General features: G+C 55.5%; 6 protein-coding genes across 6 annotated transcripts; 4 read left to right on the top strand and 2 right to left on the bottom strand.

Annotated features, from left to right (window-relative positions):
• Positions 1 to 224: 224 nt before the first annotated feature.
• LTR77_005823 (uncharacterized protein) lies at positions 225 to 2,419 on the top strand (the record flags this gene model as incomplete). Its single annotated transcript, XM_064803066.1, has 10 exons — positions 225 to 336; positions 390 to 484; positions 542 to 582; positions 635 to 934; positions 986 to 1,195; positions 1,249 to 1,498; positions 1,549 to 1,752; positions 1,810 to 1,925; positions 1,977 to 2,034; positions 2,099 to 2,419. 10 exons carry the CDS (start codon positions 225 to 227, stop codon positions 2,417 to 2,419), a joined length of 1,707 nt encoding a protein of 568 aa, XP_064659191.1.
• Positions 2,420 to 3,527: 1,108 nt separating this feature from the next.
• Positions 3,528 to 4,505, top strand: LTR77_005822 (uncharacterized protein; the record flags this gene model as incomplete). Its single annotated transcript, XM_064803065.1, has 1 exon — positions 3,528 to 4,505. One exon carries the CDS (start codon positions 3,528 to 3,530, stop codon positions 4,503 to 4,505), a length of 978 nt encoding a protein of 325 aa, XP_064659190.1.
• A 3,129-nt stretch (positions 4,506 to 7,634) lies between these two features.
• On the top strand, positions 7,635 to 9,017 carry LTR77_005821 (uncharacterized protein; the record flags this gene model as incomplete). The annotated part of the gene is made up of 2 exons (XM_064803064.1): positions 7,635 to 7,678; positions 7,742 to 9,017. 2 exons carry the CDS (start codon positions 7,635 to 7,637, stop codon positions 9,015 to 9,017), a joined length of 1,320 nt encoding a protein of 439 aa, XP_064659189.1.
• Positions 9,018 to 10,682: 1,665 nt separating this feature from the next.
• Positions 10,683 to 11,690, bottom strand: LTR77_005820 (uncharacterized protein; the record flags this gene model as incomplete). The annotated part of the gene is made up of 2 exons (XM_064803063.1): positions 10,683 to 11,113; positions 11,168 to 11,690. The coding sequence occupies 2 exons, from the start codon at positions 11,688 to 11,690 to the stop codon at positions 10,683 to 10,685; spliced, it is 954 nt and encodes a 317-aa protein (XP_064659188.1).
• A 1,666-nt stretch (positions 11,691 to 13,356) lies between these two features.
• TOR1 (phosphatidylinositol kinase- protein kinase tor1) lies at positions 13,357 to 20,607 on the bottom strand (the record flags this gene model as incomplete). The annotated part of the gene is made up of 1 exon (XM_064803062.1): positions 13,357 to 20,607. The coding sequence occupies one exon, from the start codon at positions 20,605 to 20,607 to the stop codon at positions 13,357 to 13,359; it is 7,251 nt and encodes a 2,416-aa protein (XP_064659187.1).
• A 325-nt stretch (positions 20,608 to 20,932) lies between these two features.
• LTR77_005818 (uncharacterized protein) lies at positions 20,933 to 23,452 on the top strand (the record flags this gene model as incomplete). The annotated part of the gene is made up of 1 exon (XM_064803061.1): positions 20,933 to 23,452. The coding sequence occupies one exon, from the start codon at positions 20,933 to 20,935 to the stop codon at positions 23,450 to 23,452; it is 2,520 nt and encodes an 839-aa protein (XP_064659186.1).
• Between the last annotated feature and the right edge of the window lie 67 nt (positions 23,453 to 23,519).

Below are 23,519 nucleotides of genomic sequence, written 5' to 3'. Positions count from 1 at the left end.
GGTTGCTGCTTACCACTATCATTATCTTCCTTTCAGCATTGATCTTATCAGCGGGGTGTTTGGATGCAGCGGCCAACGTCGTCGGGTCATCAGGTCATGTGATGCCCGTTCCATAAGTTAACAGTGTGGAGCTTCGCCCATCGAGGGGAGTCTTTCCTTTCTCTCTTTAACTGTCTCCTACACGTCAACTTTTGCCATTTGTGACAGCGTTCAACATCGTCAAGATGTCGCGCTTCAACAAAGCTCTCGTGACCCTTGCGGTCTTCGTGGCTCTTGGAACTCTCTCAACCGCCTACGGGTTGGCCATCATGGGCCCAACCGTCGGGCAAGATACCTGTGAGTGCTGCTAAATTCCGCAGAGGCAACATATACATGCTTACAGGCTGTAGTCTTTACGTACTTTAATCTTACACCGATGGATGAGGCAGGGTACGGACGTACTGCTAGAGTCTTATCGAAGTTGAACGGCGCCAATTTTGGCGGTGTACGTCCTTCCTTTGAATGGTAGATGGATGTACATGTAGGACTTACCATTTGACAGGCAGTTATCGGCGCTGGCTACAGCGCTTGGTCCGCAGAAAGGTACGGCAGGATTCCAATCTCAAGTGACGGAAGTTAACATGAACTACTCCAGGTTCGGAAGGAAGATAACGATCCAAGCCGGTTGTCTCTTGACCATCATCGGCGGCGCTCTCAGCTCTGGCGCCCAGACCATGACCATGCTCATCGTGGCACGCGCAATCACTGGCGTGGGTGCTGGAGTCCTTGCCGCTGTTGTTCCAATGTATCAGTCCGAGCTCGCACCTGTAAAGATTCGCGGAGCCATGGTGTGCATCACTGGAGTCACATATGCCTTTGGATACCTACTTGCTGGCTGGACAGGATATGCATGTTCATTCATCCCTCCATCGTCATCCCACGGGAGTGCTGCTTGGTGTGTACATATCTCACAGAGCTACAAAGAGTAGCTGCTGACGTTCGCCAGGCGATTCCCGCTCGCGCTCCAGTGTTTACCCCCAGTCATCGTTCTGCTGGGCTCCAACATCATTCTAGAATCACCGCGGTGGTTGTTGAGGCAAGACAAGAGCGACGAGGCCAAGCGGGTCGTTGTCCACGTGAACGCCTCGAAGCATGACGCATCTGATGACACATCCGAACAATCGGCGGCAAGTCAAGAGTTCGAAATGATGGAAGAGTATGTCTATCGCGCCATTCAAGAATTCCGCTGACAGCCTGGCCTTCTCATAGGCAATATGAAGCTGAAAAGCGGTCAACTAGTCACCGCCGCTTCGAGATAATTCGCACGCCAGGCAACATACGGAGGCTGTTCATCACGACAACTCTATTCCTCGGCAACCAGTTCCTCGGGATCTACGTCTTGAGCAACTATTCTGTGATCATCTACAGAAGACTTGGCCTCACCAACCATGACCCGCTTCTATTGAACGCCTGCTGGACGATACTGTGTGTTATCGGGAATTGCGTTAATGCGGCCATAGTGAGTAGAAGGAGCTCCCGTTCTCGGACCAACTTCTTACGATGTGATAGATTGACAAGGTCGGTCGGAGACCGCTTCTGCTCATAGGCTGCACGGGTTGTACTTTATGCCTCATTGGCGAGGCTACATTGACAGCATTGTTTGGTGGGGAGGACAACCAGAGCGCCCTGATCGGACTTGTGTTTTTCATCTGGCTATACCCTTGCTTTTGGTCTCCGTGCATGGATGCCACGCAATTCGCATACGTATCTGAGGTATGATGGTGCCCTGGGAACACGTCACCTAGAAGTACGCCGGCTGATGTCCAAAAGATCTGGCCAGATCCTTTAAGGGCACAGGGCGTATCCCTTGGCCTTGTGGTCTTCTTTTTGTTCTCAGGAACGACGTTGGTCGTGGCTCCGATCGCCCAAGAAACGATTGAATGGAGGTAGGAATTGTCCTGAGCCTGTCGAGCATCACTGCTAACCTCCGGCCCTAGATTCTATCTCGTGTTGATCTGCGTGTCGACAGCCTACGACCTGATTATCTATATCTGGGTAAGCGGATCAATAGCAGACAGCTTGTTCAACGTTACTAACTCTCTTGCTTCTCGCAACTCAGTTCCCTGAGACAAAGGGCAAATCGCAGGAAGAAATTGCCGCCCTCTTCGATCGGAAGCCGCGCGAACCGATGGCCAATAGTGCTGCTTCGCTCGGAAAAGCGACTGAGCGAGAGCGGCGGATCGGAAGCGATTCCAGTCTGAACTCTTCAGAGGCCTGCGCGGAGTCAAAGGGTTATGAGCTTACAACCATTTCACATGATGGTGAATCTTCGAACCACGAAGACAACGACAAGCTGGCCCGGATTCTGAAGGGAGCCCTCCGTGCCATTCGTAATCTTCGTTGGGAGAACAGGCAAGCGCAACAATTATCGGCAGTATGAGACTAGCCACTCGGAGCTCCAGCTCCTGCGATTCACGACGAGATGCCTCCATAGGGGCACAATACTGGCACCTACACGTTACTGATATCAGTTCCCCGGAACGATGGCGTCTCAAACTCGAAGACGTTGGTGTGCGCTTCGACAGCGGTACGTGACAGCTTGATCGGACGGTAGCAATGCTGACCATGGAGCAGACATGGCGCGCGCAAGAGAATAGACGAAGCTTGAGTGATCCCAGTCTAGAGTCTTCCAGTATCGAGGTTGTCTCGAAGGATAGCACAAGGATGGCAAGTATGGGATGACCATGCTGGAGCCCTGTTGGACCACCAGGGAAGGAATCTCCCTCTGCCGCAAGTGGCTCCCCACCACATTACAATCACGAGATTGAGTCAGCAGAACCCTCGCTCATGGGCTGCGTGGGATCAAGGTAGCCAGACGGTGGTGCCCCGTCCTCGGCGTCGACCAACACATGACACGCCGCAATGCTATGTAGACCTTACGATACAATGAGTATACGATGAACCATTATGCAACGCGGCCGCCGCCAATAGCCCTCACGGCATCCTATCTTTCATCCTTCGGCTTCCCTGGTTCCTTGGACACAATGCTCGGTGGATGTCTTGGACCCCACTCGAGCAGTGTTGATTCTTGACGCAGCAACTTGCCAACTCACTCTTGCCGCTTAACACTTGTCGTTATCAGATGCAAAAACGGCCTCATGCATAACGCATATCTTCGAAACACTTACAACGTCACACACAGCATACCGCAAACAAGTTTTCTCCATCACAACCTCCAACGATAGGTTCACGCTGTTTTAACCCGCGCTGACCCTGCGTATAGCGGCTGCAGTAAGCGCAACGGCTGCGGCTGATGGAGTCCGCCTTCTCGCGATCTAGCCGATATCAGCCTTGCGTCGTGAAGTAGATTCTATTCTTGGGCATCGAAGGATGCAAAGCCATCCCCAGTCGGTGTCAGCGGGTCTGAACATCAAGACAGATAGTTGGTGCGGCGTGTAAGTGACTACGCAAGGGAGCCTTTTCTTCTTTCTCTTCTGCAGGTCTATCTTCGCTTTCCTCGCGTGTTCTGGAAGTGTTTGTGCGGCAAGATGTTGAAGTCGATACTGTCATTATGGCTGTTATCGCTGGTATGCGGGATGACATGGGCACAGGATAACAATAACCGCTTCACACCGCCTGGCTTTGAAAACACAAGTACGGAATCGAAGACGAGCACGAGAACGAAGACAACAGCGACAGATGCTGCAAACTCGCAAGATGCAGCAGACAACACGGCGACATCCACGGCCACCACAGATGTACCTGCGAGGCAGTCCAACGTGCAAGCCCAAGCTACAACAAGCGTCAACACGGCTGTTCAGAATGTCGGAGGAGCAGGAGGGGAGGGTGCTTCGGACAGCCTGGCGTCCACAACGACTCCGGCGGGCTTGACCACGACGATATCTGGATCACGAACTACGGGAGGAGCGGTGACGATCCAGCCAGACTCGCAAACATCATCCGACGATGGCTCAGCACCTCTCACAGCGGATGCACAAGACTCAGAAGGAAGCAGCAACTCGAGGACCGTTGGGCTGGGTGTCGGCTTGGGCGTGGGCATTCCTCTCATCATCGCAGTAGCCGGTCTCGTCTTCTTCCTCCGCCGCCGCAAATTGAGTCGGAACTACCGCTCGAGCGGCGCCTCTGCTGCCCATCTCCGCGAACAACCGGCGATGGCTTCGGGAGCTCCAGCATTGGCTGGCATGTCAGAGATGGGACGCTCGCCATCGAAGTGGACGCTGCCACGCACGCCTTCGCAGCACTCCCTCGTTGCAATGCCCGAGCCGGCCGCCGAACCACCCATGCAGTCACCGCCACAACAGCAACATTCAATGGCTCGAGGACCATCTCAACACGCCGCCCGCCCAAGCTACCCGGAACACGAGAACCTGATGCCCCAGCCACCTCCCTACGAAGACGCGCCCTCACCGCTGGAAGAGCATGGACGCGGTGACATCTCGCCTGTATCGCCCATATCGCCTGCGAGCAGTAGGCCGCCTTCACCGTTGAACGATCATGAGCGATGACCTTAGGATTTGGCGTTGGGGTCTTGTCTGGGGCCACATTGATTGTTGGCTTGATGATAGCGTTTTTGGCAATGTAGTAATGACTTTGCGTATTCGTGTCCAATTTCTTTCTCAGCTCCCACAAATAGATGACATGGTTTCGCCCCGTTGGCCCCGCGTCGCCCCGCCCCGCCCCGCAGTACGTCAGTTGAGACACGCTGTGTCTTGCATTGACGACCTTAAGTTCAATCTGTCCCGAAACACGAAGTGGTACTGTTCAAATTGCAAACGAAAGTACTCAGATTGCATCTGGCAGGTAAGCTACTTGATTTATTCAGCGAGTGTTGATCGATCACTCCCTACGCCTATGGCTACGCACGCCAACAACCGCCCTCTTTCCATTGACCGATTCATCCTCTCACTTAGCTAGCCAACCTGCACTGCATCACACCCGCCGCCGCTCGGCACGCACTGCGTGCTTCCCCCGGGCGCTACCTCGCAATTCGACACCAAGAAGGTGTTGGAGCCCGTCGGGCTATTGATCGTAACTCTGACAGAGCCAGCATCGAACTCGGGGCCAAGATTAGCGAAACATCGTCGAAGCAAGGCATGCGCACTTACCGGAAGCCAGGTAGCCGTAACTCCTTCACAACCACCGACACTGTTCACGGCGTCGGAGGGGCTGTCGAAGTTTTCCCTGCAATTCCCAACGAACTCCGCAGTGCCTCCGTCGCAACCCAAGAGATCCGTCACCTGTACATTGCATTGAGGAATGCAGCAGCTGGCACCGGTGCAGCCTCCAGATCTCGCCGCGTCTTCGATAGAGATTCCTCCTGCCAAAGCAGTTGTCGCGAGGGACAGAATTGCGATTGTTGTGTGGGAAAGCATGTTGCTTCGAATGATAGTTTTAGTTGTGTTGATGGTTTGAAATTTTTTGGATGGTTGAATCAGTAATTGGAGAAGCAGTTTGGGTTGGACATCGATGCCTCTTTATATCTCGTGAGCCTTGGGACCGTCGTCCAGTGTTTCGAGCAATTCGTCGCCAAGTGCTTTGTGAATGATCACTCAAACCTCCTCCACACTTGGCACAGAGGCATGCAGGACGATCGCAGCACCGGCAGGCTACTGCAGTGCAGATCTACTTCATGCGGAGAGGCCGGAGAATTTTCAGCGGCGGTGGGTCGGGCTGTTGCCTGCTGGAGCAAAGCTGGTGTTGTCCGGGGTTGTCGCCATTGCGAGAAGGAGCAACAACGGCACGTTGTCAGGCATATCCATGATGTCTCCAACGCAATTCGCTCGCACAGTACGTAAGATGTTTCAGTCTTACTGCGTATTACGTGAAGAGACCTGGTTGTATGGAAGGAAAATTGAGGCCCCTCCAGGAACACCAAGCCTTTCCTGTGTCGTACAGTATGCATGGAAAGACTCAAAGGAGAAGGACGGGACAACCGCGCTAGGACTGTCCATCAAATGTGGCCTACCGTGCTTGGCTACGCACCTCCCCTTGCTCCCCAATGCCGAACTACCACCATCTTGTTTGCGACCAGACCAGCCGGTCAAGTGCCGCTCAACAGGGAGGTGATGCCGACCTCATGTTGCCCACAAGTATACTGCTGGGCACCGCAGACTAGATGTCCGCTGTCGAGGCCAAGGCGGCTAGCTCTCATTATATCCCAGAAACCAACATTCGAGGCAGCCTGCCCCAGTACCTCCGGAAGGAGTGTCGGCCTCGACCAAGACCCTGCGATATAGCATCAGTCGGCCCCTGTTCGTCCTCAGCGGAAGTGGACTTTCCGTCCCAACACCTCTCCATCCCTACATGAAGAGCTTGGCTGTGCACCTACTGCACCCCTCGCCCGTGTGACCAACATCATACCAAGGCTTCGATGTAACATGTCTGCCAGGCCAGCTGGATAAGGAACAATCGCCGAAGGACTGACGTGTATGCTCATACAGGCTGGTTCGTCGATCAAGGTGCCCCAAGACTTGGCCTCTGGAGCCCCCAACGGCGCTGCCGATGTGAACAAGGAGGACCTCCAGACTTGACCGCCATGACACACTCGCATGATGATCCGCGCCTCATAGCTTTCGGCGGCGGGATGTCTTATCCTCTTCACATAAATTCGCTCGCACTGTCGCTGGCAGGTCATATCCAGAGTGGGCAGAATAGTCTATTCCAAGCCTTGCGTGACGCGTTCGCGTTCAGTACGGTGGCAGGGAGTGTGACCATGGGACCCTTTGGTAGGCTCGATAGTCCTACTCCTGGCCGGGACCTATTTCTGCTGGCATTGATCTGCAGTGGACTCTCGCTGGCTTGAAGTCCATGACAAGGAGGCGTACGGCCATGGACTCTCGATCAGGACAAGGCACTGCCTCCGCAGGATCGGTGAATCCAGCACACTGGCACGCGCTCAAGTCGAGCAAGCGAAAACCCGTACCGAAGGCAACCATCTGCAGCGGCCGTCTCTTAGCCAAATATTGCTACTAGCATCAACGTGCCGCCGGGGTGCTGTGACAGGAACCCCTCAATATCGTGTACGGCACCTGCGATGGCAATGAGCATCCGCTGTGCCACCTTGGCGTACCAAAACCTCCCAGCCCATGACCGGCAAACCATGAAGCGGAAGACACCAGTTGGTTGCGCTGAGGAACACGTCTAGGCCGCGCTACAACTGGTTCAGTCTCTCTTGGTTTTGCTGTAGCTTTCATCCCTTATCTCGTCTGGGAGAAAGTCTTTCAGGTTATGGGCCAGTCCAACGTGCATCCAGGTCCAGATAAGCCATTTGGTAGGATGGTAGAAATACTGGTTCCGTTCCAGCGCTTTGCAATAGTTCGAGGGGCCAGACTGATGCAAATTGTGGTAGCCTTTGAAAGTAAAGAAAGTCAACATCTTGGAGCTCTCTCAAAAGACGGACAACCTTCCGCGAATTTCGTATCACGTTCGTGTTCGTGTTCACTTTCCCAGCTTCCCGAATTAGCCAAGATGTAGTCGCCCCGCATACGTCAGAGGAGAGACGTTGTGCCTTGCAGTAGCGTGACGACCTTGAGATTGAGAAGAGCTCAGTCAATGGTTAACAAGTTATACACGCAATCTGAAGACACAGGACCGAGTCAGTATTGTGAGGGACTTAGATTCCGAGGACGTCCATAATGGCAGAAGCAGCTGCGGGAGCGCTATACGCTGTTGAGCACCTGTAAGCCCTCCAAACCAACACCAGTAAGGTAGACTCCTGCTAACGCAATTCTCCTTCGCGAAGAATAGAGGGTGCAGTCGTAGCAGCAAAAGGCATATACGACCCAACGCTTCCTTTGAAAGCAACACTGAAACCCCTCGTGGGCGTCAGCGTCCCTCTTGCATATCATTCAGTCTCGCTGGTCAAAGGACGAGCATATCTATTTGGCGGAAAGACAGGTGATGGAGAAGGCGCGCCGCTGGCGAGTAACGATGTACACGTCGTAATCCTACCCTCGTCTGGAGTGGAGTCGATGGACTACAAGAAGCTCGATGCCACGAAGGATGCGCCCCCAGCAAGATATGGGCACAGCTCTGCAGTGATTGAGGAGAGAATATATATCTTTGGTGGATGCGGACAAGATCGCCAGCCGATCGACGAGAATGGCAGAGTATGGGTGTACGATACGGCGACAAACACATGGTCCCACTTCGATCCTTCTTCGAAAGACGCATTCCCTCCGGCAAGGTCCAATGGAGCAGCGGTCGCGAGTGTACATCCACGACAAGCTCAAAGAAGGGCAGACCAGGATGTGATGCCGCAGCACCCGCCAGATCCAGAGACTACCATGCCTGATATCCCAGATACAGACACCTACGGCACATTCGTTGTTCAAGGCGGCCAAGGCATAGACGGACACGCGCTGAACGATGTCTGGACATTCGACATCTCGTCACGAACCTGGAAGGAACTTCCTGACTGTCCACCTCCAAGCTCACCGCATCCGAGTCTGGCGATGGTCGACAACCGCCTGTACACGTTCTCTGCGGGCCAGACGAGCTATCTGGATGTCTCACGCAGTTCATACGATGATCGAAGCGGACAAGGAGAACTCGGCCTCGCTCCACTGGGGCCATGGCAGTCTATCCCGCCTACATCGAGCTCACCAGAGAAACCGCATCCAGGCGAGCGATCAGCTGCGTCAATGGTGCCGGTAACGACAGGTCAGGGCAGGAATTACCTTCTCCTCTTGGGTGGGGAGTCTCAAGCTGGCGAGACTCTCGAAGATATCTGGACGTTGCAGCTGAAGCCTGAGGGCATGACAGCGGCTAGCTTCAAGGACGCCGCGAGAATGGCTGTCAAGATGGACACGAGGGAGGCGACGTGGAGTGAAGTGAAGTACTTGGATAGCGAGGGTGTGATGATTCAGGAAGGGCAGCCAGGGAGAGGACTCGGCGTTAGGAGAGGCGGCGCGGCTGGAAAGGGAGGTGAGGTTGATGGGGCGAGTGTTGTGGTTTGGGGAGGGATTGGGGCGGATGGAAAGGCGAGGGGGGATGGGTTGATGGTTACTGTGGAGTAGTCGTGATATGCTTCGATATGACGGTTACGAATAACATATCTCGACACTCTGCAGCATCCACATCACTCTCATGCTGTATAGCAGCACGAAGAGTGGTTGCTATGGGTATACATTCACCAACCACTGCCGAAAGCCGATGCCGGCGGCGACTTCGACTCGGAGAGCTGCCGCATCCTTCTCCTGCAAACATCAACAAAGTATACCACTCGGCATTTCTCGTCGACCTCCGATGCGTAGGTCCTGTACAGTCTTCCTTCCCTTACTCGTCCTGCTCCTTGTAATGCTATACCTCTCCTTGCTCATATCCAAATACATCATCACCGGCCACCTCTCCCTCTCCATCGCTCTCCCTCCATAGCTCCTCCTACACATATACGAGAAGATGGCCGGCTTCATACAAAAAGGCAGCAAATCCATCCTCCAGAAACAACCCCACGACATCGTCTTCCTCTCCGCCCTCCGCACCCCCGTCACAAGGGCGAAAAAGGGCGGTTTCAAAGACGCCTACGACCACGAACTCCTCTCCCACGTCCTCCGCGCCACCCTCGCCGCCCACCCGAACCTCGACCCGGCCAAGATCCAAGATGTGCAGATCGGAACCGTTCTTTCAGAGCTGGGCGGCAGCAAAGCAGGACGCATGGCGGCGCTACACGCTGGGATCCCCGAGACGGCAGCGTTCCAGACGGTGAATCGGGCGTGTTCGAGCGGGTTGAGCGCGATTACTGGCGTGGCGCACGCGATAGCGCTGGGACAGATTGACGTCGGTGTCGGGGGTGGGATGGAGAGTATGACGCGCAACTACGGGAGCAGAGCCATCCCTACGCAACTATGGGAGGAGCTGAAGGAGTCGCCGTCCAAGGACGCGAGGGAGTGTATCATGAGCATGGGCATCACGGCCGAGAACGTCGCGGAGCGGTATGGAGTTGGACGACAGGAGCAGGATGAGTTCGCCGCACGGAGTCATCGGAAAGCGCAGAAAGCGCGGGAGGATGGGCTTTTCGATAAGGAGATCGTGCCTGTGACGACAAGATGGCGGCCGGATCCAGAGCACCCGGAGCAGGTGGAGAGTATTACTGTGGCGCAGGACGATGGGATCAGGCCGAATAGCACGGCGGAGGGGTTGACGAAGATGAAGCCGGCGTTTAAGCCGGATGGGGCCACGACGGCGGCGAATAGTAGTCAGGTGTCTGATGGCGCCGCGGCGGCGTTGATGATGCGGCGGAGCACGGCGAACGAGCTCGGGCTGAGTGGTTCGATTATTGGGAAGTGGGCAGGCACGCAGACGGTGGGCTGTAGACCGGACGAGATGGGTGTAGGGCCTGCGATTGCGATTCCAAAGCTCTTGGAATACACTGGCGTGGACAAGGAGGAGATTGGCATTTGGGAGATCAACGAGGCATTCGCGTCGCAGGCGATTTACTGTATAAGGAAGCTAGGGATTGACGAGGCAAAGGTGAATCCGAAAGGAGGTGCGATAGCGTTGGGACATCCGTTGGGGATGACGGGGGCGAGGCAGTTGGCGACCCTGCTGCCGGAGATGGACAGGCAGGGGCAGGAGTTGGGTGTGGTGAGCATGTGTGTGGGCACGGGGATGGGGATGGCGAGCTTGATTGTGAGGGAGTAGGTAGGCTTTGAGTTGGAAATAATTCTCATCGCATTTATTGTTCAGACCATGCTATCGAGCGGCTTAGGCCCTCTGCTACGTATAGGTTCATCGATAAATGTCTCCGAAATAGGAGGTAAAGTAGCACCAGGCTCTGCTGGAAGCTGACCAGGCGCCGACGCAGATTCCGGCTGACCTTCGCTCTGGTCGAAATCGGGCTCATGTCCCTCTAACGCCGACGTGGTAGCCTCTTCTGGCCCGCAGCTCCGCGTGTCGCAGGCTTGCTTCTCGTCGGGGTGCGTCTTCCAGCCACCCTCAGCACGGTCTTCCTGCTTCTGTGGCCATAATATGTCTTTGAGTATTACGGCTCGGATCATCATGGCGAAGACCATGAACCAGCCTGTAACCAGGAGGCAGGTCATCACGCAGCCGACCACTTTTATTGAGTGGCTGTTGAGTGCGTGGCCGATGGCGAAGGTGGCGGTTGTGAGGGCTAGAACGAGTGTTAGCTCATGGCTCTGCGACGACAATGATGAATGATGCTTACCAGTATTCGGGAAGATGAACGAGTACCACGTCATGGCAAAGGTCATCCGTCCATCGCGAACACACGACCAGTGCGCACCGACCGACACGATGAAGAACCAGAACGCCAGACCCCATAACCAGAGCCCAAACCACGCGGAGCCGATCTTCCCAATCTGACCCGCAAGATACCCATCGTCCATAAAATCATCCGTAACCACCCTTGGCAGTACCTGTCCCATACTGCACACCCCAGCAATCGTGAAGCCGGACGGCCCGACGCTGATGAACATACCAGGCCTTAAGCTTTCGCGCGGCAGCTTCTGGGTCATCAGGCGGTAGATGAAGGAAGCGTAGATCATCAGTGAAACCAGGAATCCTATGCCTTGGAAGACCCAGCCGGCGACGATGACACCCAGCGCCTTGTCACCTGCGATATGGGCAGAGAGCTCGCCGGCGAAGGGTCCGATGATGAGAAGGGGGTAGGCGGGGAAGATCCAGACGGGGGTCATTTGGTCGATTGTGTATGTCTGGGTGGACCACATGACGAGGTCTGTAGCGCAATGTCAAGGTCAGCAGTTGCTAGCAGTGAAGCAGAGATGGGAAAACGTACAGATGCCGCAGCTAAAGGCAACCGCCAAGGCACAGTAGAACCAGAACAGAACATACATCGTCCCCAGCAGCCAAGGACCAGACTTTCCGTAGGTCGTGCCGTACTGCGTGATGTTGATAAGGATGGTCCCGAGACTGATCAGCCATGCCGGGACGAAGAGGCTCTCGGTCGGGTGGGTGATGGATGCCAGGAAGGTTTGCGGATGGTACCGGAATCGAAGGGAGATCATGGTGACGTTGAAAATGAACAGCAGTATGTTGAAGAGGAAGTAGATGACTCCGATGATGTAGAGGCCGTCGAAGCGGTAGGGTACTGTGGAAATATTAGACAATGGTTCGAATAAGCATGGATACAGCAAGCTGCCATACCTTGGTACAGCACGTTCGCCACACCTCCTGTAGCCATCTGTACTCGTCGTCAGTCCCCGTCCAATACGTCGAATGAAATGTACACACCGTCATTGTAAACCACGTCCAAGTGAAATGGCGTATCCGCTTCACGAACCCCAAGTGATGGACATGCTTCTCCATCCTCCCACCACGACTGAACGGCCGTGGGATAATGCTGTGATGTCTCCTGTGATGGTGCAAAGGTTTCCGCGTCGAGGGACAGGAGGAGGAAGATTCATCTTGCCCGTCGTTTGACTCTGGAGATTGGAAGTGGGGGCTCGGCGCTGGGGCGGTCGTTAGAGTCTAGTTGATGACTGTCGTACAATGTTTCCATAACATCGCTGTTCTTAGGTACTCACCCTGGTGGTGCTGCTCCCCGTCTGAATGCATTGTGTGCTGACGCTACCGTATTATGTTCTTCCCTTCAATAAGCATGACAGATTCCCTCCCTTCGCCTTAGATATCCAATTTCCTTCTCGCACGTCGGCCCCAAGATCTCGTTCCCTTCGTGACGATGAGTATCTGCATAGTCGAAGAGAAGGGTGAGGGAGTATCTAGTGACAACCCCAAGATGATGAAGCACGCCACGATGCACTCTCCTCTCCATCTTCGACGTTGAAGATGCCGTGCCAGCCGCGGGACTCACGGTTGAAGCTGCCACTGATGACCTTTCCGCACTTCCGGCGCACAAGAAACTTGGGTGACAGCCAGACGCGTCGCGACCCCACATCCCAGCTGAGAGCCAATGCCCCGACTTCGTGCCCTGCGGGATGCGCGGAACCGATGTTGAAGGTTTCTGTTGAACTGTGGAATACTTAAAAAGCATGCCATTGACGTGCGCCTACGCTATGATATGCTGCAGCAAACCCATTGTCTCCTCGGACGCCTCGAAGGCAATTTCGAGCATCAAGGCATCTTCGGCATCGATATATGCTGTCGACCCTCCACTTCGGAAGCCTCTGATAAATCTTCAGCCTTGCCGTGATTCCATCTTGGTCACGCGAGCAATCTTAATTCCGACTCCCCTAACGTCCGTAGCAAACCGCGCCAGAACGCCCAAAGTCCACGATGATTCCATGCTTGTTGTACACCGCATCGCACTCCAGCCAGCCTCCCAGCCCCGCTGCCCATGCCATGCTATGCCATACCACGCCACGCTGTACAAACAAAATGAAAAAAAAGCACACCATACCTTATTAGCCTCCCCCATCACCAGAAACTGCACCACCCAATATAATGCTGACACAAATTCTCCAAATTCGTCGCCTCGCTCAGCAGCTTCTCGACCTGTTCATTCACCCCCAACTCCTGCTCCTTCTTGAAATCCCTTCCCGTCAGCTTCTCCTTCACCCGGCTCAGCACCTGCAGCGCCCGCGCGTTCTTGACTTCCACTTCGATGGGATCCGCGGTGCCGTTGACTTGCCCGCTACCGCGCGGGCGAGGACGGTACGAACTACCAGGCCGGTCGACGGAAGCGGCCGGGTCGGCACCGGCGCCCATGACGGAAGCGCGGCGGCCTTCTGTGGGGTTAGCTGGGGCGGCCATGATGGATGTGCGGCGTTCGGAGGGGAAGGAGGGTTCGGGCGGGGACTCGCGGTTGCCGAGACGCCAGGTTAGCAGGGGGTCGTGGATGAAGGCTTCTAGAACCGCCATCAGGGACTCCTTGTTCGTGCGCAGGAGCCGCATGACGTGTTCGCAGGTGGTGCGGAAGCTGCCTTCGATGTTGCTGACTTCCATCGCGAACGTCAACATCCTTGTAAGCCGGAATGGTACACGCTCGGGGTACTTCTCGCGGTGCATCGCGACTTCGAAGCAGTCGCCGAAGTCAATGTGGATGATCTTGCCCGTGATCCGATCAAGCATCAAATTGCTTGGATGTCGATCGCCGAGCCCAAGAATATACCCAACCATCGACATGACACCAAGCGATCGCGTGTAGTTCGTGCGCCTGTCGAGCCAAGATTCTGAACTCTTACTCTTCAGCCACAGCACGCGATAGAGATCCTGCCCGGTGGTGTTGTCAAGCGCATAGCCGAAGACTTCCACCTTCTGCATCAAGGTCAAGTTGTCGTAATCCGGCGCCATCTGCAGCATTATCCGGTGCTCGATGTTAAGCAGGATCTTCCGGCTTTCCCGGTACTCGCGGATGAGGACGTGCAAGGTGTCACTGTTGGCGACCCAGCTCAGTAAGCCTGATTGGGTCGAAAGTGGGATGGCTGCAAAGCGTTGGATGTTTAAGTGCCGCTTGAGACATTCAGGATCCGTAGCAAGCAGTGTGTTGACGAGACCGAACAGCTGCATGACGCGCTCATCTTGACGGATGTCTTCGTGGCCCTTCAGGACGTATTCGTACTTCTGCCCGTCGCTGCCGCGCATTGCCAGCTTGCGGGGTCGCTGTTTCGAGGATATCACGGATGCAACGGGATCGAAGGACTGAATGCGGACGACGGGCTTGCCGCTCTGATACGTTCCCGGCAACGCCAGGTCCAAGTCGTGCGCTTCCTTCAGCTTCGGCGACACGTACTGCAGCTCCAGCGTCATCAGCTGCGGCAACTGCCTCGCGATCCGCTTGAAGACGCCGTAGTACAGATCCCAGGCCTGATTCAGGTCACCAATCTCTTGCGTAGTCCGGTAAGCCTCGCACCAGTCGCGCGCCTCGTTAAGGTCGCGGCCGAAACTCTGAATGAATGATATCTCTCGCAGAGTGTCTGGGCCCTTCCTAAGCAAGTCGTGCAGCGGCTCGAGCAGATCCAGCATGCCTTGGATGTTCTGATCGCCAAAGTACAGGCGCGAAGCTTCCTCGAGCGCCTCATGCCACTGCTCATGCCACAAGACTGCGATCCTAATGAGTTCGTGGCTGACCAGCCCGGCCTGCTCGACGAGGTTCGGACTGTGCTGACGCATCGCCTCCATGACCCTTGCAGCGGCTCGTGATCGAGTGTGGACGTCCGACTTCATCGACACCGTGAGCGGGTACACGAGTGGCTGTGGGTGCGCTCGGCCGACGTCAACCAGCAAATTATGGATAGCTTCTCGCACCATCCTGTTCGGTTGGTTGATCCGAGCGATGAGTTGTGGTATTACCTCCAACCACGTATCAACCGAAACTGTGGAGATGCCTTGAGTGACGCAGTGCGTCACTTCCTGATGCGAGCCGTGTGCGAACCAGAGCGTGAGAAGCCGTAGCGTATCCTGCAGGGAGCTGGACGATGACAGCGCAATGGACTTGAAGAAGCCTCTAACTGCTGGCACCACGTGGTCGTGCACGATGTGCGGTGGGACATCTGCGGACTCTCTCGCAGCATCCGAGGCCAGGGCGGTAACCACCTCGAAGTTCGCTAGAGCCCAGGCATGCCATGCCTTATACCAGTTCTCGTTGTAGCGAGTTGCCGAGTAGTATGACTGCAGCACGTCTTGGACATGATCAGACTGCCAGTCACCGTCGTGCTGTTGAGCTTGCCAGTCCCCCTGCTTCAGGTAGCATCGTGCTAACAGGACCTTGTCCTGATCCAGCCTCGCCTTATCGCCAGCTGAAATCTGACCATTGGCCGAGCTGAAGGGCGCATTGACGGCATGGAGGCCGTTGACTCCGTTCATCCCATGATGATCGCCATTCGTGCCGTTCGTCAAACCATTGGCCAAAGCATAGCTGCGCTGCTCGTAGGTCCCCTTGAGGTTGGCTGTGAAGTCCCTCAAGCACCGTACAGCAATGTCCTTCTCACCCTTGCTCCACATGTACTTGAAGATAGCATACTGAACCCGGTTATCCGCGTACGGCAGCTTCTCGAGAGCTTCTTTCGATACGATGCTGCCGTGGCCGCCAAGCAACGAGTTCAGGCTCTTCTCCGCCAACCCAGTACGTCCAGCTTTCCTGCAGATCGAAGCGAACTTGATGTACATCTCCGTGTCTTCCGTCGCAGATACCACAAGCGCACGAACTTTGAGCATGCGTTGCCAGACTTCAACGTTGCGCTGACAGCCCTTTAGACGCTTCGTCCAGGTCACGCGCATACGCGCACGCTTGTCGTCATCGTTGAGGTTCTCCTTGTAAGTGATGATCTCTTCCAGCTCTGCCAGCATCTGCACTCGCACGATGACGCTGTAAGCTCTGGTGTACGATTCGCCAAGAAGAGCGCTGAGCTCGGTGTCGAGCCCGTCGCGGACTTTGGTGATGTGAGCATGTGCTTCCTCGAAATGGTTCCGGTGGATCGACAAAATCGCGCCGAAGAAAGATCGATCCGGCGAGTGTGGCTTCATCACGCTCAAGTAGTTGTCCATGAGCTCCCACTGGCCCATGCCCCATGCTGCGGCTGCAGCAAGCGGAGCGATGTGCTTCCTCTGATCTGTGGACGCGCTCGACCACTTGTCTTGAGAAATGGTGCTCAGGGTGTCCCACTCGCCAAGGGCGTGCAAACACCTCATCTTGCCCATGATGACCTCGAATCCGGCGCGTTCGCCTTCCTCCCTCTCGCGCCTGTTGTATGCAACGAGCGCCTCGTCCCAGCGCTGCAGCTTCTCGAACCAGGTCTCTTTCAGGTCGACGTCATTGTAGCCTTGTGCCTTGCGCAGGATTCCGAAGGCAGCATCAGTCTGCTGAAGTTGGTTGTTGATGCTGATGAGTGCCTCAACAGCGCTTGCATTCTGTTCGGCGTTGAACTCAAGCTCCTTGTAATGCAGAGCTTTGGCGAAAGCATGACACTTGCCGGCATACATGCCCAAAGTCCGGACGTCGATGGGTAAGGCCTTGTCGTCGTGCTCCATAAACTCGGCCAGGTTGAGTAGTATCTGTAGTATCTCTGGTGGGATGCTCGGCGATGTCAAAGCCACCTCGATGGACCGCACCAACTCCTCTTGATACTGATCGTAGAGCTCAGTCCAACAGCTGACAAAAGCAGAGTTGAAAAGCGTCCTCGCAAGAGGTGGGTAGACAGAAGCCAGCGGCGTGCAAGCCCGGAGTGCTTGCTGAGGTGATTCCTTGAGCAGCTCTACCGAGAACCGTCTCATCCATTCCTGCCAGTCCTCTCTGGTCGACTTTTGGCTCGCTTCCCATGCATTCTTTAAGTGCTGTTGGTTCACAGCCAGCTTCTTCGTGGCGATATCAGTCGGATACTGGTCGTCGTCTTCTTCTCCGTACCGCTCGTTCGGGCTCAGATCCTGAGGCAAGGGCTGACCGCTCTTCAGCTTGTTGATGATCATGGTGTAGTGAGGATAATTGATGCGTTGCTGGACCAGGATCTTATCGATGGTGGGTACAAAATGCAAGTAATCAGGCCCCAGCTGGAACACCAATGCCGAGAGCGTGTCCATCGCTGACTGCTTGAGAGCGCCGTCATTTCCGACGAGGATGCGTGATAGAGGATGGATGATCTTGGCGGCAAATTCGGATATGTTCACTTGTCTCGACAGCTTGCCAATGGTTTCGACAGCCGCTTTGCGGACGTCGCGGTGGTGGTGGCGCTCTGTGTCGAACATGCGAACGATGACCGGAATGATGAGATGCATGTACTCCTCTGCGCTTGAGCCGAAGACGAGGAAGGCGTGCAGTACTCTCGAGCAGGCAGCTCGTCCAGCTTCAGATCGGGTGTCGGCGTCCAGCACTCCCAGCATTAGCGGCAGCACCGACGCTAGATAGACCTTGAACTCGCCCTCCAGGCTCTTCGAAATGCTCTCGATCAGGCTGAGGATAGTCGCTTGTAGTTGTGTCGATTTGTGCCAGTGCTCGCTGACTGCATCGAGGATGACATGAAGGTGTGGTCGGATATGCATTCGCACGATCTTCACCAGCAAGCTAAGCTGGCTGAAGTACCCTTCCAAGCGTCCGTCGGAGGCGTCCTTGATCACGCTGACGATGCCGGGCACGACGACGCCCAGGAATGGAACGCACTTCATGCCCATGGTGGCATAGATGTTCATCACCGCTTCCACAACGCCTGAGTAGTAGGTCTTGAGAGCATCGTCTCGGAGCATGTTCATGAGTGTGTTGATGACCACGGTGGGGTAATAATCTTCGTTGCTCGGCGTGATGCCCTTCATGATCAGCGTCACGTCTGATTCAGCCTCTGCCTCCGCGCGCAGGTTCGTCTCTGGTGATTCCTCGACAACCTGCTGGTGCTTGTACGGGTCCAAAGCACCTAGGATTCCCATCAATCGAATGGTCTCACGCCGAAGCTCGCCTGGCTGTTCGTGCTTGACAATGTTGACCAGTATGGTAAGCAGCTCGGGATGGTCGATGTACGGGTCGATTACATAGCCGCTATTGCTGGCAATCTGAGCGAGTGTGCAGAGAGCAGCTTCCCGCTTCTTCGGAGATCCGAGATCTTGCAGGCTGTTGATGATGACTTTCATCAGTGCAGGGATGTACCTAACCATGTCATCGCCGCCCACTGTAGCCAGATCCCCAAGCGCGCGTAGTGTTGTAGCTGCCACGTCCGCATTAGCATCTTCAGTCTTTGGCAGTAAGACCGTTACCATCGGGTCCACGTAAGGCTTGATCAGCTTGCTGCTAGCATTGACAAGATCACTGATGAGCTGAGCAGACTCGCGTTTGTTCGTGGGGCTGTTGGAGTACTCGATTTCGGTCAAGAGCTGGATCAGGACTTTGCGGAGTGATGGAAAGACGTAGGCCGGGTTGACTGCAGTGAGTCGACCAATGACACCCATTGCTGCTTGTCTGATAGAAAACTTCTCGTCGTTGAGTGCCAGGAACAGAGTCCGAACATTCTCGGCCTTCCCCAGATGACGGTCAAAGCGAGTGTCCAGAGAAGCAAGAACTGTGTACCGTATTTCAGGTACAGGGTCCGCAACACCCACGGTGAGCAGTTTCTCGATGACGTCCGCGACGACTTGTATGGCATGGTGACTGGTCTGGTAGACGATGGGGTCTTTGACAAACAGCTGACAGCATGTCAACGCAGCCGCTCTGCGAATGATAGGATCGTCATCTTCCACGTATCGTATTGCCACATCCCGAACAAACTCATTCAGAATGTGACCAGAGAAGTCGAACGAGCCCAAGGTGTCGAGTGCAAGCGCAATCTCCTGCTCCTTGTGCTCGTGGTGTTGAGGGTCGCGCTGATCACGCACGTCTTTGGTGAAGATGGGAGGCAAACCTTTGCCATGCGTCGGGTGGCCAAGTGTTTGGAATGGCTGCCCGCAGAGTGTCCGGCTGAGCAGATCGAGCAGCTTCTCTTGCACTGTCGATTTCACAGGAGGTATGTAGTGTGCCATGTCCACAAGGGCCTGAGTGAGAGCATCCGAAAGACCGCACGCAAAGATAGGATCAAGAAGTGCCTCCATGTACTTGCTTAGTGTCTGTCCAACAGCGATGGAGATCATGCTGATGCATTCGAATATCGGCGCCTCGTCAGAGGTCTTGGTCCGATTTCTCGGAGACAGTGCCTCTCTGATGTGGAGTAGAATTGTGTCGAGGTAAGGTGCGATTTGTGAACCGACGGCATGAGCTATCTGGCCGATGGCAACGAATGCGAAGTTGCGTTGTTTGGGATCCTTGAGCAGACTGTGTAGGTGTTGCATCGATCGAGCCAGGTAGTGCTGACAGAACTCTTTCGGTGCGTACATGGCCAGTATGGGGATGAGGTCGACGACAGTTCTCCTGATGGTAGGATCCCTGTGGTCCCTGTACTCTGGTTTAAGCACTCGGTCGCAGGCGGCGGCGTAAGGCTTGCCGTGCATGAACATGCCACCTTGAGTTAGCAGCTCTTTGTATACCAGCAGTGATCCATGTATGCACTCGATTGTACCTCGCCTGAAGCCATCCTGTACTCCGTCCAGCATGCGAGTGAGGCAAGCTTGGCGTTGTGCAGCGTCACGGGCTGACAAAATCTTGAAGCACTCTCTCACAGTTTCTGCTGCTGTTTCACGGATCAGCAGCTTCGGATCTCTCAGGCCTTCCCAAATGCTGAGCAGGATGCCAGGGATGTAAGGGTACAGCAAGGTGGAGCTGTGCCGAGCCAGCTCTTTCAGCATCAGGACTGCTGCGAACCTGCGGTTCTCATTGCGCTCCGAGGTGAGCCATTCGAGGGTGTTCTTAACCTCCGCTTCGACCAGCTCAGCCGTCAGAGCTCCACCAGGCGTAGCAAGTCTCCCCAAGCATCTAGCAGCAACAACCATAGCGCTATTATCGTTGCCCTCCAAGATCCTCTTCACATAGTTGCTGAACCTCGTGACCTTCTGAGCCGCGTCATCCCCACGAAAGTCGATCAGGGCACTGAGTGCGTGCAGACCGCCGATTCTCTCATGTGTGTCGGTGCCGGAGAGGATGAGGGAGGCCATGCGGGTATTGACGCTGCTGTAGTATCGGTGGAACTCAGGGCCTGGCAGCTCACGAAAGGCTGCGTTGACCTGCTCGCCCAGTCTGGCCGCGGCATTCTGGCGGGTGGTGTCGCTCCGAGCGCGCAGGTCGGCAAAGATCAGTTCGAGTGTTTCGTGGTACTGAGCCATCGTGGTGGCTGTCGGTGGGTGACCGTGATGGTGAGAACTTTCATAAGTCGTCAGTGTGTCCTGAATCGTCTTCTGAATCGGTTTCCAGCGCCTCCATCAGCCGAAGTGCGACACTCTGCTGTCGTAGGCCGTTGGAGGCGTGTGAGAGTTGAAAGCTGCGAGTCGTCCTCGAACACGAGCACTTGCCAGCGCTCACTAGCGCGGGGAAATAAGCTTTACCGGCTTCGGGTTGAGCCGCTCGACGTCACTAAACTCAATACGACAACACCGCGGACATGCATATTGAAGGCAAGTATCGAGATTCAGATGCGCATGATCTGGCAAGATGGAGGGCAAGGAGACACCCAAGGAGTTCCCGGACGTCAGCCAGAAGCTCTCTGCGCCTAAGAAGCTTTCAGCATTCGAGAAGGAAAGACAAGCCGCGCAGGCCAAACAACAGCGCGCAGAGGCCGAGAACGCGGCGGCTCTAAAGGCATTCGAGAACTCGTTCGCGGGAGACGACGACGATGATGGCTTCCACACTTCCTACGGGGGCAGGGGACCTCCTTCTGGGCCTCGAGGGCCTGGCATGGGCTACGGTTCAGGCGGACGTTATGGAGCACCCCCACCAGGACCGAGGGGAGGACCAGGTAGCTTTGGACCGCCGCCTCCAAGCTTGAAGAGGAAGCGCGCATTGGATGAGATGCGGGAAGCACAGGAGGCTAGGCGGGAGCAGGAGGAAATGCTTGCTTACGAAGGACCTGGAGACGATGCTCGCGACAGTCCAGGCCTGAACGCTCGAGCTGAGCAGGACGATGTTGATGCGCCGCGGCCAACGATCCAGCTGTCTTCGCTGCCACCCGATACGACCGCCGACGGGATCAAGAGTCTACTCAAGGACCAGCTCAAAGTCCACAGTGTCCGGTTCCTGCCTCCAAGTGCTCCTGGAACAGAGACGAAGCGCACACTATCCGCAATCGCAACCCTGTCTTCGGACATATCGAGCTCGCAGATTGACTTGGCCATTGGCGCCCTTAAGCAGAAGTATCTCGGTCGTGGCTTCTACCTATCAGTTTCCAGGCATCTGTCCTCTGCCGCCTTTCATCCTACCGTCATATCCAGCAATGCAGCTTCATCCAACGAGCCCTTTGGAGCAGAAAGGCCGCGCGAAACCCGCGACCAGCACTCCTCAATGCGCAACGCACCGCCGCCAATGGAGCATCGCGGATTTGCGCCGCCAGACTCATACGATGCACCAAGTCGGTCCAGACAACGTGGCCCTGATCGCGTTGATGCTGTTGTCGCTGTCCGTCCCCCGGCAGACATTGAAGCAGTCAACGCCATTCATACAGTGGTGGATCGCCTCCTCCTTGAACCGGATCCGGCACGAGCTTTGCAGATCGAGGCGTCGCTTATGTCACTACCGGAAGTACAGCTAGACGAGCGCTTTGCCTTCTTGTACGACTCGCAGAGTACAGCAGGGGCTTACTACCGGTTCCTGCTGTGGGCTCCAGACGAGCCAAGCGATGTAGCGAGGGACGATAAGCGACAGAACCTGACAATCGAGCGGATACACGATGATGTGCCTATCGAGTGGCATCCACCGTACGCTCAAGTGCAGTTCCCGGATCTGAAGTCACTCGAGCAAGTGGTCACTGAGATCGATTATATCTCCAGCGACGAGGAAAGTGATGATGGTGAGGGTGGTGAGCGGCAATTCAATGCTTCGCGAGAAGGCGACGGCTTAAGTGAGGCGAACGAGAGGAAGCACCTTACGCCATTGCAGAGAGCGCGATTCGTCTACCTCCTTTCTCGACTGCCTACGTCCAATGCACGACTGCGGAAAGGTGATGTAGCACGAATCACCAGTTTCGCCATCGGCCGCGCAGGTGCCGGGGCGGAGGAGATCGTGGACATGCTTCTGCTCAACGTCGTAAAACCTTTCTCCTACACCCTGGCCTCGCGCTACGAAGACTCAGACTCCCAAGACGAAGAAGACGTCTACGAACCTAACGACGACCTCTCCGCCCTCGACTCTCCTGCCCCGCAACCACAAAAGGACAGCAAACGCGACGACGACCCTTCAAACGCCAAACTCATCGCCCTCTACGTCATCTCCGACATCCTCTCCGCCTCCTCTACAGCCGGCGCACGCAACGCATGGAAGTACCGCCAACTCTTCGAATCCGGCTTCAAAGCCCAAAACACCTTCGACTACCTCGGTAAGCTGGACAAAGAGCTCGCCTGGGGTCGCATGAAGTCTGAACAGTGGAAGCGAAAAGTCGGTGTGGTCTTCGGAATCTGGGAGGGCTGGAGCGTGTTCAGTAATGATGTGCATAAGGAGTTCAAGCAAAGCTTTTTCGAGCCGCCGCTTAGTGAAGAGGAGAAAGCTGCGGCGGCTGCCGAGGCAGAGAGGGAGGAGAACAGGAAGCAGGAGGAGAAATTTATGGGAAAGTTTAAGAGGGTGGAGAGTGTAGGATCGCCGGCTGCGAGTGCTTCGCCTGCGCCTGCGCCTGCGCCTGTGCCTGTGGTGGCGGAAAAGGTCGATCAGGATGTCGAGGGCGCGCCGCTTGACGGAGCTCCGTTGGATGGCGCGCCGCTGGAAGAAGTTGATGGGGCACCTCTGGCAGTTGTGGTCGACGGAGATCCAATGGAGGATATTGACGGCCAGAACATGGCAGATGCTGGATCTGCTCCAGGCCTCGGAGGAATGGATGGTGCTGCTGATCAAAAGCCTGCGGATTCGGCGCCAGCCAATGACCATAGCAGTGCACCTGCGTCCACGAGCAGACCTGCGAAACCATCTGGGCCTAAGAAGCGGATGAGGGCAGCGGATATGTTCGGCGATAGCAGTGATGAAGATTAGCACGTGTCGAAGAAGCAACCACGGTTCCTGCCCCACTAGCAGATGCATGGCTCCACTTTATCTTGTG

This window comes from Saxophila tyrrhenica (assembly GCF_035928015.1).
Source record: "Saxophila tyrrhenica strain CCFEE 5935 chromosome Unknown scaffold_8, whole genome shotgun sequence".
Classification (NCBI taxonomy): domain Eukaryota; kingdom Fungi; phylum Ascomycota; class Dothideomycetes; order Mycosphaerellales; family Extremaceae; genus Saxophila; species Saxophila tyrrhenica.
The sequence above is the reverse complement of the archived record's forward strand: the minus strand, read 5'-3'. Positions and strand labels throughout refer to the sequence as shown.